Source organism: Marmota marmota, unplaced genomic scaffold (genome assembly GCF_001458135.2).
Source record: "Marmota marmota marmota unplaced genomic scaffold, marMar, whole genome shotgun sequence".
Taxonomy (NCBI): Eukaryota; Metazoa; Chordata; class Mammalia; order Rodentia; family Sciuridae; genus Marmota; species Marmota marmota.
In genome coordinates this window covers 351562-364757 of record NW_026000057.1, presented here as the reverse complement: position 1 = coordinate 364757, position 13196 = coordinate 351562, and the positions used below count along the sequence as shown (strand labels likewise).

The window sequence follows — 13196 nt, the reverse complement described above, 5'->3', positions numbered from 1 at the left end:
AATACTTTTCTTCTTTTTCTCTTACCACCCTGATCCCTGCCAGTCTTCCTGGAGTTTACCTCCTCCACTCTCCTCTGCCGTCCCGATATATGTGAGATTTCCAACGTATCTACACAGGCCAGGCAAGTAATGTGTGAACCAATGCCGTGGGCTGTTGATGGTGGTGGCAATCCAGACGCACATGCCTCGGCCTCCATAGAGCAGCAGTCATTCAGCTGCCATCTGGCAATCAGGTGTATGTTGCCACAGCTTCCTTTTTCCAAGATAAATTAAATGTAAATTTGTATTTTAAAATATCCTGACTTTTAAATATTGGTGACTAATTCGTGTTTAAAAAAAAAAAACACATTATGAAGGTCAAAGAAAACATCAGACAGCACCAGTCTGAGACTTTGGCTGTAAGTTTTAGGGTTCCTGAGAGACCTCCCACCAGAGTTATCTTCCCACTCTACGATCTCTTCCTAGAGAGCATCATCTGTGTCCATGGTTTAAAATACCTTCTCTGTACTGCAGTCTCCCAAATTTGTTAATGGTACGGCCTCCCCTCTAAACTGCAGACTTCTCTGTCTAGCTGCCACCTCCACGTCTCCCCTTGTGTCTCAGAAGCATCCTACACTCAAGCACATGCAAAGCTAAACTCTGGATCTATCTCTAGCAAGTGTTCTCCTCCAGTTTCTCTCGCTCCATAAATGGTTCCTGTGTCACTCAAGAAACATAATTATTTTCTACTTTCTACTCTGTTGCTACCATTGTCCAACCCATAGCTTTTCTAACATTCAAAATTATCCTTCATTCTGTGCCCTTACAGCCAGCCCTATTGCCACAACAAGCCACCGTGTTCATTTGTTTTTTCTGTTTTCACTTAGCAGCATAAATGAGCTCTTAAAATATTAAGCAGGTCAGATCACTCCCTGTTTAAAAATCTCTCATTGTCTTTACAATGAAAAAAAAAACAGAGAAGAAGGTATATTAAATAGATGCTGCACTACTGGATCAAATGGAATAAAAGTATTTTTCATCTGTGAAATAAGAATACTAATGCCTACATCAAAGGGCTGTACTAAATGAAAGCAAATATTATTTTTGCATTAGTTTTATATTAGTTTTTACAGGGAAGAAGGAAAAATGTAATGAACATTTGTGTTGTTGACAGCTACTGACAATCTCCAATGAGTACCACCAACAGAGAACCTTCTAAATGTTTAAGTGACAGAGTTTTCATTCATATTATCGTGGCTTCAAAGTAAAAGCATCTATCTTGATTAAAGAATAAAAGGTTGTTTTTAGAAATTATGGAACAAACCAAGTTCAATGAAAAACATTGGATATATTAAAGAATAACTTCAAATGTCTTCAAATCATTTTTAAAAGAAGATTTTTAAATGGGAAATAATTAGAGAATGAAGTTGGAACAATTTACAACATACAAATATTTTTGCAAATCTATCTTTTTGTTGATTTCAGTTCACTTTTTCTTAAGCTATGCAGGACAATTTTAATTTCTAAAGTAGCACCTTGAATTTAGCAGCCCATAGTTATAGCAAACCCTATGGCCTCCTCCCTTTTTTTTCCAATTTGCACCTTCCCATTTAGAAAACACCAAGGTGAGAAGGAATCCATGAAATCTGCTGAGGCTGGTGGCTGCAGAGTCAGGAGTGAAGGTGAGAAGCTGCCACTGCCCGTAGCAATGAGCTCTGTGTCTATAGAACTGCTGTAAGTGAGCTGCTCATCTGTGTTTCCATTTTACTAGATCCATATGGAAGTCGTAAAATCACTCCATCATAATAAGCTCTTGGGCTGATTTCCAGTTTAATGTTAACCTGGAAAGTTTGCCTTCTTGTAAGTTGAACTGGTTGATGAGCCATGGAGAAGGAGGAGAAAGAGAAGGAAGAGGAGGAAGGAGAGGAGAGAAAGGGGTGGGGAGGGTGGAGAGATGTGATAGATGGCTTTCTGTTATTATAGGTAAATACTGGAGGTAAATCAATTTATGAAGAAGAAATGTTTATTTTGGCTCAGTTTTGCAGGTTTCAGTCCATGGCCATTGGCCCCATTGCTTTAGATCTGTCATGGCGCAGTGTGTCACGGCAGCAATGTGTAGCAGAGATGGCCTAGTCACCTCATGGCTGATGTAAAATTGAGAGAAAGAGACCCAGATCCCACTATCCACTTTGAGGGCAGCCCCCCCCAAATGAACTAAGGCCTTGCCCACTAGGCCCCACTTCTTAAAGCTTCCACCACCTTCCACTAGCACCAAGCTTGGGACCAAGACCTTAACATGTGGGCCTTGGGGACATTCCAGATCCAAACCATAGCAAGGGAGGAGAGAAGAAATGAAGGCTACCCTCCCTGCAGAGTTCAGTCCTCGTTTTTATGAAGATTCAAGATTTAAGAAGAAGATTTTAGTTTGTATTATATCTGTAACTATCAAATTCTCCTGTTAATGTGTACTTACACACATTAATACAGTAAGCAGGCCTTTGTTTTGATTTAAAAAAAAAAACTTTTAATGAAAATAACAACTTGAAAAGTTGTAAAAAAGAGAAATATTTAACAACTTTGTTTCTTATAGTAATTCTATTCAATAATTACTTATTAAGAATCCACCACATATGAGACACTGGACTAGAATGGCATCAACACACACATATGTAAACAGCAACTAGAAAAAACTCTGTACATACAGTTCCAAATTCTCCTTTTCTAGACAATTAAATTTCAGTCCTATAGGAGAAAAGTGACTTTCATGAAGAAACACATGTAATTACTAATGGCTGGGTAGAAGATGGTCTAGAGTTCAGATAGGTTCCCAGTTCTCATAAATATATACAGAGATAGATAGATAGATAGATACGCTTGAAATTCTATTTTTGAGAACCAGAAACCTATATATATTTGAGAACAAAATATATACATATGTATATATGTATTTATATATATATATATATATATATATATATATATATATATATATATATATATTTCTCATTATGACCCTTGAGAAGAACATTAAATAAAAAAAGTGCATAAAACACACAAAACTACTTCCAGTCTCTGCTGAAACCTCTCAAAAACCTCGTAAAGGGGTTTTATTTTTTTAAGACAGAGACCAACATGGACAGGGAAATGAAGAACAATAACAAAGTCTGGGAGACTGGACAAAAGGGATGAGCAGCCAATGACACAGTAGAGCCAAGAAACGGAGCAAGCCTCTATGTCTGGCCGTGTAGGTTGTGACATGCCCCTCCAGGGCCACTGCTCACAGGCAGCAGAGGGAAGGCGCGCTCTGGAGCAGCCCAGGGCATGCCCTCCACCTCGGCCACCCAGCCACCGTGTGCTGAGATTACTGGGATAGCAGCCGTGGGGAAGGAGAACCCTCCCAATTTGCACCAGGAATTCCCCAAAGGTCGGAGATTGAAAGCACCATTTGGCTCTGAAGACAAAGAATAAAGATGAAAGATTTGTATATTAAAATATATATGGCTGGGTGTGGAGGCTCCACCTTTAATACCAGCACCTCCAGAGGCTGAGACAGGAGGATAGAAAGTTCAAATCAGCCTCAGCAACAACGAGGTGCTAAGCAACTCAGTGAGACCCTGTCTGTAACTAAGATGCAGAATAGGGCTAGGGATGTGCCTCAGTGGTCGAGTGCCCCCGAGTTCAATCCCTGGTATTCCCATCCCAGTATGTGTGTGTGTGTGTGTGTGTGTGTGTGTGAATGTGCATATACACAAAAAGATGAAGAAACAAAGATTAAACTCCCTACAGTGTATAGTCCTCATTTTTATCTCTAGGAATAAGATTTTAGTTTTCTTTTGGTCAAATTATATTGTTATATTGTGTGCATGTACAGATATACAACAACAAATCCCATCATTATGTACAACTATAATGCACTAATAAAAAATGTGAGAAAAAAAGATTCCAGTTTTCATTATTCTGTGCTTGTGAGTGCATGTGTCCGGCCTAGAAAGTATTTCGTTGTGAATTGTGAAGCAAACAGCTTCACTTTTTTCTAAATGACTCAATGTATTTGTAGACTGCCACCACTTTCAAATACTAAATCCTTTAACTCTAAGAAGCTAAAGCTGCTTCCAAAGTTATACTCTAACTGTTCATCTTATTATGTCCCTGGGAGCTTCGTGCACTTAGGGGTCTTGGAAAAATATCAGAGCTTAGTCTTTGGGTTGGTATTCCCCTGTGAAACACTCCATTTCTCTAAAACTGAGTCTTCAGGCCATAATTCTTTGTTAGGTCTCTTTATTAGTCTGCTTTTAAAGCATCTTAGGAATTCACTGCCGTTCATGAAACTCATATATTTTCCTTAACTGGGCCTCAACATGGAAAAAAATATCAGTGGTTATCAAAGCAAACATATTAAAACTACCATCATTCTTTAGCACTTAGACATTTTTGTTGGTCTTTTAATTGCATGTTTCTTCTGCAGGGCAGCAGAATGTACAAAACCTTCTGGGTTTAAAGCTGCCTCTGTGCAGCCCAGCTCGCCAGCCTCCCCCATGCACACTCCCAGCTTGACTCTGCATTCCAGTCATACATACTTAAATACCCAGAGCTCCCCGTCACCTCCAGCCATCCCTGCTTGCTACTACTATTGCTTAAAAAATTACTCCATTTTATTCATCCCACCAAAATGCAGATTATTTTGGGGGACTCAGTTTAGGCAGTGTACCCTGTGGGACACCTTCTTCAACCAGACATGTGGTTATGTAGCACTCTCGCCTGCTCCTGCAGCATCTGGTACGTCTTCCATCCGAGTGCTTGACACACCATGTTGCAATTGTCATGTTGCAGTTGTCTGCCTGCCAACCAGAGAATAGGTTCCTTGAAGACAGGGATTGTCTTGCTCTCACATTCCTACCATCTAGCACCTTCTTTAGCTTGTCATAGGGACTCAATAAATGTCTGAGTGAATGCATGAGATGCGTCCATTGCAGAATATTAGGAGGTAGGACTTCAAAATAAATTTTTAAAGAAAATGAATGTAACTACCCAAACTAGAGACAACTCACATTAGCATTTTTGGTTTCCTTGCTTCTAGTGAATGTTCTCCATCATCCCTACTGCGTTTAGAGCTTTGAGTACTTCTGTTTTCACTTAACACTACAGTGTTGTACTGAAAATACTGTTAAGCATTTACACATGTAACTGCAAATTCTTTGGAAACTTCACTTTAATGGTTGTAAGAAGAACATTGTCCTTTAGAAGTAACATAGATTGTTCAGATATTTTCTGTTATTGGATTTTGAGATATCTTTTTTTGCTATTATAAAAAATGCTTAAGTGAATATTTTTTGCATCTTCATTTATTTTTTTATAATACATTCTAGAAATGAAATCTCCAGGTTAAATTTCACAATTCTAACCAGGCAGTCTGGCAGAAGGATGGAATGGAATGGTGGTTACTAGAGGCTCAGATGGACAGGAAAGAAGGGGGATTGGGAAGAAGTTCAATAAGGGGCAGCAGAAAGCAGAATGGAGGAATTACTTCTCATTTTTCTGTACCACAGTAGGATAAATATTGGCTAAAATGATCTATGATATGTTTCAAAGTGACTCTTCTAGTCATTTAATGATTCATATTTGAAGAGATGGAAATGCTCATTGCCTTGATGTGATTAATATACATTGTATACACATATTCAGTTACCATAATGTACCGCATAAAATGTACAAATATGCCTCAAATAATAAAGAAAATTCCACAGTTCTATATCAGTGTACCAACGTACCTATGAACGTACTCATCAATGTAAAAACCATCTTTCTAAAGAGTGAAGGTTACATAGGCAAAAAGGAGCTCATCATTTTTACCTTTGATTTATTTGTCATTTATATGACACTTTTCTGTGAATGTAACCTTTGAGTATTTTTTCTGTTGTACCCTTTTCCTAATGAACTTAAAGCTTTGTATCATTAAGAATACAATCCTTTGAGAAATTTGTTGCCAACCAGCCTGACATATGCCTTTGGATTTTATTTTATATGCTCATAACATTTTTAAAAATGTATGCACATTTGTCGATCTTTCCTTTGCAAATTATTCAATTACTTTTCTTTCCCTGGTAGATGCAGTTGATATATATTTTCCTACTTAGAAATAGGCTCAGATGATTGGTTTCCTTCCAACCTTACTAAGTTTGGGTTGCTGTCATTATTTAAATTTTTGACCCATTTAGAATTTATTTGGGGGCGTAGTGTGAGATGCGAGTGTTTAAGGAATGATCACTATTCCCCTTGGACTCCAAAGAAATGTTTTTAAAGCAATTCTGTTCACATAAGCAGCATGCGGAGGCAGAGCTCAGTGCTCACCATGGACTTTGCTTGTTCTCGTAGGTGAGCAGGAGCCGGCTGGAAGCAGCGACTCTGACATCTCCTTGATTATGGCAATGGAGGTGGGACTGTCTGATGTAGAACTTTCCACCGACCAAGACTGCGAAGAGGTGAAATCTTGAAATGGCGAACATAGAAAAGAGGAGGTAGTAGGACCTAAGGGGATGAGTGCTCCGATATGTGGACCGGGCACTACACCTTCAGACACTCGGCAACCCCAGGACGCTCTGCTCCGTCCAAGAATGATAACGAAAGCAATACCCAAAGTCTCCTTAATCAGGATGCTGTTGCATCTCCAGGACAGTCTTTGTCCTTGATTGACAGTGTGGAAGTTGAAGGCTGATTCTTCCCTCCCGTGTCCTTGTAGGCGTACACTTCAAAAGCTCCTAAAGTAGAGAACGAAAGGAAACCTTTAGGGTTTCTTAGTTTTAATTCAATTTTTCCAAGTCTTATTGTCCTTGTTTTTCAAAGATTGATTTCTTTGGTGATTTCTTTGTAAAGACTGTGTGTAGTTTACATCTACTCGGGTGTTTTGTTTTGTTTGTTTGTTTGTTTCCTTTGATTCACTCCAGCTCTCATGAAGAGTCCGGCTTGGAAGCACCAGTTCCTGTTAGGACTGGTTGATATTACATCCCTGAGACTTCTGGTCTCGACCTCTCAGCATGAACTGTGCATGGCTTTGAGAAGTGCCTCAGCACCCGAAAACAGCAGGAGGCCAGCTTTCTTAAGAATCTAAATTCTTTTAAGTGGGTCTTGAAAATCCCAGCTGCCAGAGACTCCCAACACCAAGTTCTAATTCTGCTGAAGTCTCTGCTCTCTATTTTAGGGAACATCACAGTGGCCTCCACTTTCTGGGTTCTGCCAAGGGCCACATGAGAAAGGGGCTCCATGGAGGTACACCCAGGTGTTTAGGGTCTTTGGCTGAAATTCTGAAATCAGAAGTCCCCTCCAAGGTATAAATGCCAATCTTTGGCAGCTGCTTATGAGACTGCAGACCTAAATTGAAAACCCAAGATCACGCATTCTTTCCATTGAAACCAAAATACCCATTGTGCTGATTTCCCCAAGGTTAGAGCAAGTAGTCAGCTCCTTAGGTGGGTTCTGCAGGGGATGGAAGCTTTAGAAAAAACTCAATCCTCTTTAAGCCCAGTGGTAAATACAGTGGGGGGCTGCAGTAGACTGTACCTTACTGCCTATACCCTTCTGTTAACCTCACCAGACCATGTGCAAGGATTGAGGTGAATCCTCAGTAGATAACCTTCCCAGGGGTCCCCTGAGAGTGTGCAGATACCAAGTAAGGAATGAGGTGTCACTTGATAAATCATTTGAACCAAAAAAGTACTGCATAGGAATTTGCTGAATCAAGCTAATCCTGATTAAGAAAGACAAATAAAAGGGAGAAAAGAAAGGGGTATCCAATGAGTTCTAAAATCCACCTGTGTTTTTAAAATGTTTGCTTCTTTTTTTTTTTGTAACTATGATGAAAATGTGCTATTTTTCCAGTGGGTAATTTTGTAACGTATTCAGACTATCCATAATGCAGAGATGACAGGCAGTGACCTGTGTCCCCAGACAATCAGATGGGCCACCTTATCATCTCTAAGCAACTGACAATGTCCATGCTGCTGCTTAGACTAGCTACAAAGGAGAGCTTTTTCTCACTGAGCTGTATTTTCATATTTGATGAGAGCTTTTACACCTCATTGTGCTACCACTCACTGAACCACAGAGCGTGGTCCTGCTGTCCACCCTCACGTCGGCTTCAGTGTGGAGTGCAGATGGAGGAATACCTGCTCTCCTTTTTCCACCACCTTTAATGATTTTCCATCTGGTGGTTTCTAAGTAGGCAGCAAGCAGGGAAAATGATGCCCACCTTCAGGCAGACATATGTCCCTATATTTTATTTAACCCAACACTTCCTGTTATAAAAGCCAGCCTCTAGGGGTAGGGAAAACAGGCAGGAAGAAATGAGGAGAGCGCCAACTCAGGGGACAGGAGTCCTTGACCAGCTACCCCCTTGTGAGGCCCTGGCTACTCCACCTGTTGAGTGAAGAGTGTTGCAGGATAATTCCCAAAGCTCCTTCTAGCTTTCGGATCCCATTGAGCACTTGGCCAGTGGGATCCATTTTTTGCAGGTAGCTATGTCTTTTAGCCAGCAGGCTTTATAGCTAGGGAAGACATAGTGACTTGTCACATGTAATAACAGTCTTTGAGATTGGGTACTCCTGTGTGGCTGAGAAAAAGATATAAATGATACGAGTTTTAAAACCAAGTAGAAGTTGGTTTGTTCTGCCTTGTTCCGGAACTATTGTTAGTCACATAGTTCTCAATCTCTGGATACCTTTGAAGCCTCATTCTCCCTGTGGAATTCCTAATCTCAGTGATGTTTATTTTTCTTTTTCGACCTACATCACCTGTTCTTCTTTCAGTAAGCTGTGCCCACAAAACTTTTGTATTAACTTAAATATAGAGGAATTAGGGTAGGTCAACAACGATAGGAATATTACTGTATTCTATACCCAGAGAGAAAATGCCCTTGGCCTGTATAGAGCTCTGATAAGTATTTTATCTTCTTACCAATGATCAGGTAAATCAAAATTTGGTTGCATATGCAATTCTTGGCTACAGCCACCCCTACAGAATACTGAGTGGATGATATGGGAACCCAGAAACCCATCCAAGGCCTGTAGGTCCAACCTCTAAGAGATTCTACTGCAAACACCCCAAGCCTGTGAGATTTTTCCAATTACCAGAAGGTTTTGAAGGGCTTTCCCTGTGGCCTTGGTAATTTAAAAACAAAAAATTTTAACCACAAAATTTGTCTTTCAAAAGAAATGACAAAAATCCTTCCTGGTAGCTTTCTTTACTTTCTCCCCCAAATAAGAGATTGACCTGGGGACCCAGTGGTCCTCACATGAGGGTCAACAGGGTACATGACACGTAATGCAATCTGTATGTATATTTGCAGATGTGCAAAGTCTATGACTTTAAATTTTCTACCAGCCACATTTCAAGAAGTAAAACAAAACAGGTAAAGTCATTTTTATAATATGTTTTACTTGACTCAGTATTTTTGTTTACATGTAATTGGTGTAAAAAACATCAAGGAACTATGTCCCATTCTTTTTTTGTACTGAGTCTTCTAAATCCATTGTGTCTTTTGCTCTCACTGAACATCTCAATTTGGACTAGACAAATGTCAAGCACTAATGGCCACTTGTCTAGTGGTGACCGATTAGGCAGCATAAGTCTAGAGCTCCTCCAGTATTCCTCCCTTAAAGAAGAGTAAAGTAAAAACCTTAATTACCTCCAGGGAGAACCACATACCACCCAAGTTGCCTAATGAGAGGCCCAGAGATCCACAGATTTTGTAATGAATAAAGATTCAGCAGCCCTTTTTGAAATTTCTACTTGAATTTCTATCAACTATATCTGTTATCATTGACTGTCACTTCTCTGACCAGTTTTGTTTTTTTGTTTTGTTTTGTTTTTAAGTCACACAAACCATGTGGATTTGGTGCTGAAAGAAATGTTGTCCCTCACTTCTGTGACAAACCCTTAGGCTAAAAGGTGGTACTTAGGAGCCAAAGAGAATTTCAGACTGAAATCATCCAACTGTTCCTCATCCTCTAGTTCTTCTTTGTGGTTGACAGAAGGTCTGTACCCTCACCCTAAAGCTCCAGCTAGTATTCATGTATTTGGGAGGGAAGAGTGAAAAATTACATAGTAACTCTACATACAAGACTTTGTGTGGCCTTACTGAGAAAGAATCTTTGGGTCTTGTGACATTAGCCTCTGCTTGGTGGCTTGTGACCACCTCCGGCAGCCAGTTTTCCTCTCACCATCAGCATTCCCCATAACCCCAAGGCTGTGGGGAAGAAAACCTTGGCATTTGCTGAGAATAATTTAGAGTCACCTTTAGGAATTGCTGCTTCTTGTGTGGCTAGTCCTTTTGGAAGAGCTGAGCCCTGATCATAAATATGGCATTTGAGTATTGATTGTTCACTAAGGTTTGATCAGCCTTGGAAGGTCAGCTGTAGTCACCCAGCCAAGGGGACAGGTAGAAAGTCTGGAGAAGGTAGAAAGATAAAAGCAGCAAAGACTCCGAGCTGATTTGATATCACATGGCAGGGGAGTCCTTGTGACTGTGACTGTGTTTCATAAGAGGTTTTCATGCTGTTTTCTTTTGCTGTTAGCACTTCCTCATCCCAGTGGAACACGTGGGTGGGTGCTCACGGGTCTGGGTGTGATCATCTTCAAAGTCACAGTGCCCAGTGGCCATCTCAATTTCTTCCCTGACATCCCTGTGGCTACCATACTTTCAGGACCAAACATGATGACAGATACTCTAACATAGGATTCTTTCTCATTTCTGACTTTTGTTTGGGCAGAAGCATTTTTACAGAGCATAGGAAGTAAATGGCATGTGGTTGTCCATTGAATGCATCACCTTGACTGAATGCAGAGAAATCTCACAGAATCAAAACACTTTCAGAAAATCTGGGGTATGGAGTCCCTCCCATGTGCAGCAAGCACCCACCCCTCTGTGGTACTTGGGCCACTAAGGCTATGTCCAGGAGCATTTTTCTATTCTCTTACTTGTACTTCTTTATCTTTCCTTCTCTGTGTGTATGTGTTTGTACAACAAAACACACACAGGGTGTCTGTCTGTCTGTCTTTTCCCATATTCCCTTTCCTCCTCCTTTCTTTTTTCCCATGTTCCATTTTTTCTTATTTTCTTCTCTTGCAAGAAAAAAAAAAAAAAAACAATCCATGGCCACAGAGTTGCTCTTGTATTGTGATTACTTGTTACTCGTGCTGGAGTTTTTCTTCTTTTTATTGTGTGCTCATACCCGTGATTCTTACTTCTGATAGGAAAGCCAGGTCACTTTAGAGGCAAATTAAGTTCCTCCTGAAACCAGGGAGCCTCACCTTCATTTCTCATATCAATTCTGTCTCAAGCGCCAACCCTTACCTTTTTTTTCTTTTTTCATATTTTCTTGTCAGAAAAGTTTCCTAGGAAATGATGGAAAATTCCAGAATGCTGTCTACATCTGTGATCTTCCACCACTAGACTTTTCGACCTTCCTAGTTCACCATGTGCCCCTAGGGTCAGGATTGTTGTACTGCATCTGAGACCCACTCATGCTTTTTAAATTGAAGCACAACAGCTGCTCTTTATAAGTGATCAGAGGGCCACTTAGAACTCACAAAGAGTCCCAAAGAGACGATCCTCAAAAAGTGGGGTCTCTCTGGTTCCTTGTGCAGTGTCCAGTGTCTCAGAAGCCCCTGTCCATGCTGTTCCATGTCCAGGACTGATGAGCACAGTTAATGATGAAGCTCCAATGGACCAGACCCGTCCGTACCCTGCAGGGAGGTAGGAGCAGGGACTGCCAAGAGCTGGTCAAAGCAGGGCTGGAAATGCCCATCACCTGCACTAAGAGCTGGTCTGAGCTTTATAGGGTGGGGGTGGGGGGCTTAAGGAATTAAATATTCATGAGCTGAAACCCTCATAATTGTGAAAATTAAGACAGCCTGAAAAATAAGTGAATTCTGAGAAGTAGGTATGAGGGTCTCCTGAGATCTCATTACCATTTACCCCTCTCCTTTCCCTGCTTTCCTCCCACCTCACAACCCCAGACCCTTCGTCATGGGAATGGTAGTGTGGAGAGATCCTTAGCCAGTCGTCCCTTTTGAGCCTTTTAATGGCACTGAGTTACCATCCCAGAACTAAAGTGAGTCCAGATCCTGGTTGTGCACCCTTTAATTGCAAAACCTGCTTGTTCTACAAGACCCTGAAGAGGTCAGTTACATCTCCTTCCCTGCCTCTTGTGCTTCTTAATCAAGTGGCTTTTCCAGGAGCCCCTGTCATCAGAGCTGGTCTAATCCTGTGCTACTATTGATGTTTGCACTTACTCCAGGGCTGTTGGCTCTGAACACCTGATACGTATTCACTGATGATAACGATAAGGCAAGAGAATGCATCTCTTCAGAGGCTGCATTCTGAACACAGGAAGAGAGAAAATCCATGGTGTAGGGCACTCCACCGCCTGAGTGACCCAGCCATTCTGGGCAGAATGCCTGTGGGCTTGTCCTTCATACTCAAGGGAGGGACTTGGGGACACAGAGAAATGTGAGGACCATGTGTGCTATATAAACCAAAGACTGATCGCCATCCAAATGGACACATGTTTCTTCCATTGACTAAATTTTCTCCTAATGTTCTCACAAATAAAAGGGAGGGGGTGTTCATTGTTAAATGAAACTTTAGGGGATTTCTCTTGCAGGCTGTTGACTGACCTTCCTAAATCTAGAAATCTAAAATAAATGACTTGTGGCCTGAGTACCACACCATCTGGAAAATCTAATGTCTAGGCCCCTTTTTCTGCAAAACTTTCAGATAAATCTAGCGCTTTATTGAACTCAGAATATTGTTCTCTTTGAGAATGTGAAGATTTTAAATAGCCAAAGAATTTTCATGTATAAGAGCTAGCCTGTGGCAGTATATCCTGCTCTTTGAAGACAATAACAAACTGTTGCCCGTACTGATCGTCAGCAGAGCAGCTAAGGAAGACGCGTGGACTTAGCAGTCTGAATTAGTGCTGGCCTCAGAGGTACCTACTGTTCTGTAGGATGATATTGCAAGGGGCAGGGTGCCCTCTGCTGGAACAATACTGCTACTCTTTCAGCAAATTAATTTGGCTTGGGTCACCATTCCTCCCACAATTTGTTATTTGCCTTCCATCACAGTTTTCTTCCTCATTAGTTGAACATTCAGTCTACGTTTATCAAAAGAGGAAAGAATGTCACAAACTCTGAAAAGTTAAAAGTTTGAGACCTCGTGGAAG

The 13196-nt window shown here is 40.9% G+C and overlaps 1 protein-coding gene across 1 annotated transcript in view; it reads left to right on the top strand.

Moving 5' to 3' along the window:
* Nucleotides 1–7869, top strand: part of Rnf150 (ring finger protein 150) — a 211624-nt gene extending 203755 nt beyond the window's left edge. Inside the window, exon 7 of the mRNA XM_015484433.2 lies at nt 6352–7869. Within this exon, the coding sequence (XP_015339919.2) occupies nt 6352–6470 (119 nt within the window). The 3' untranslated portion in view covers nt 6471–7869. The remainder of the gene's footprint in view (nt 1–6351) is intronic.
* Nucleotides 7870–13196: the final 5327 nt, after the last annotated feature.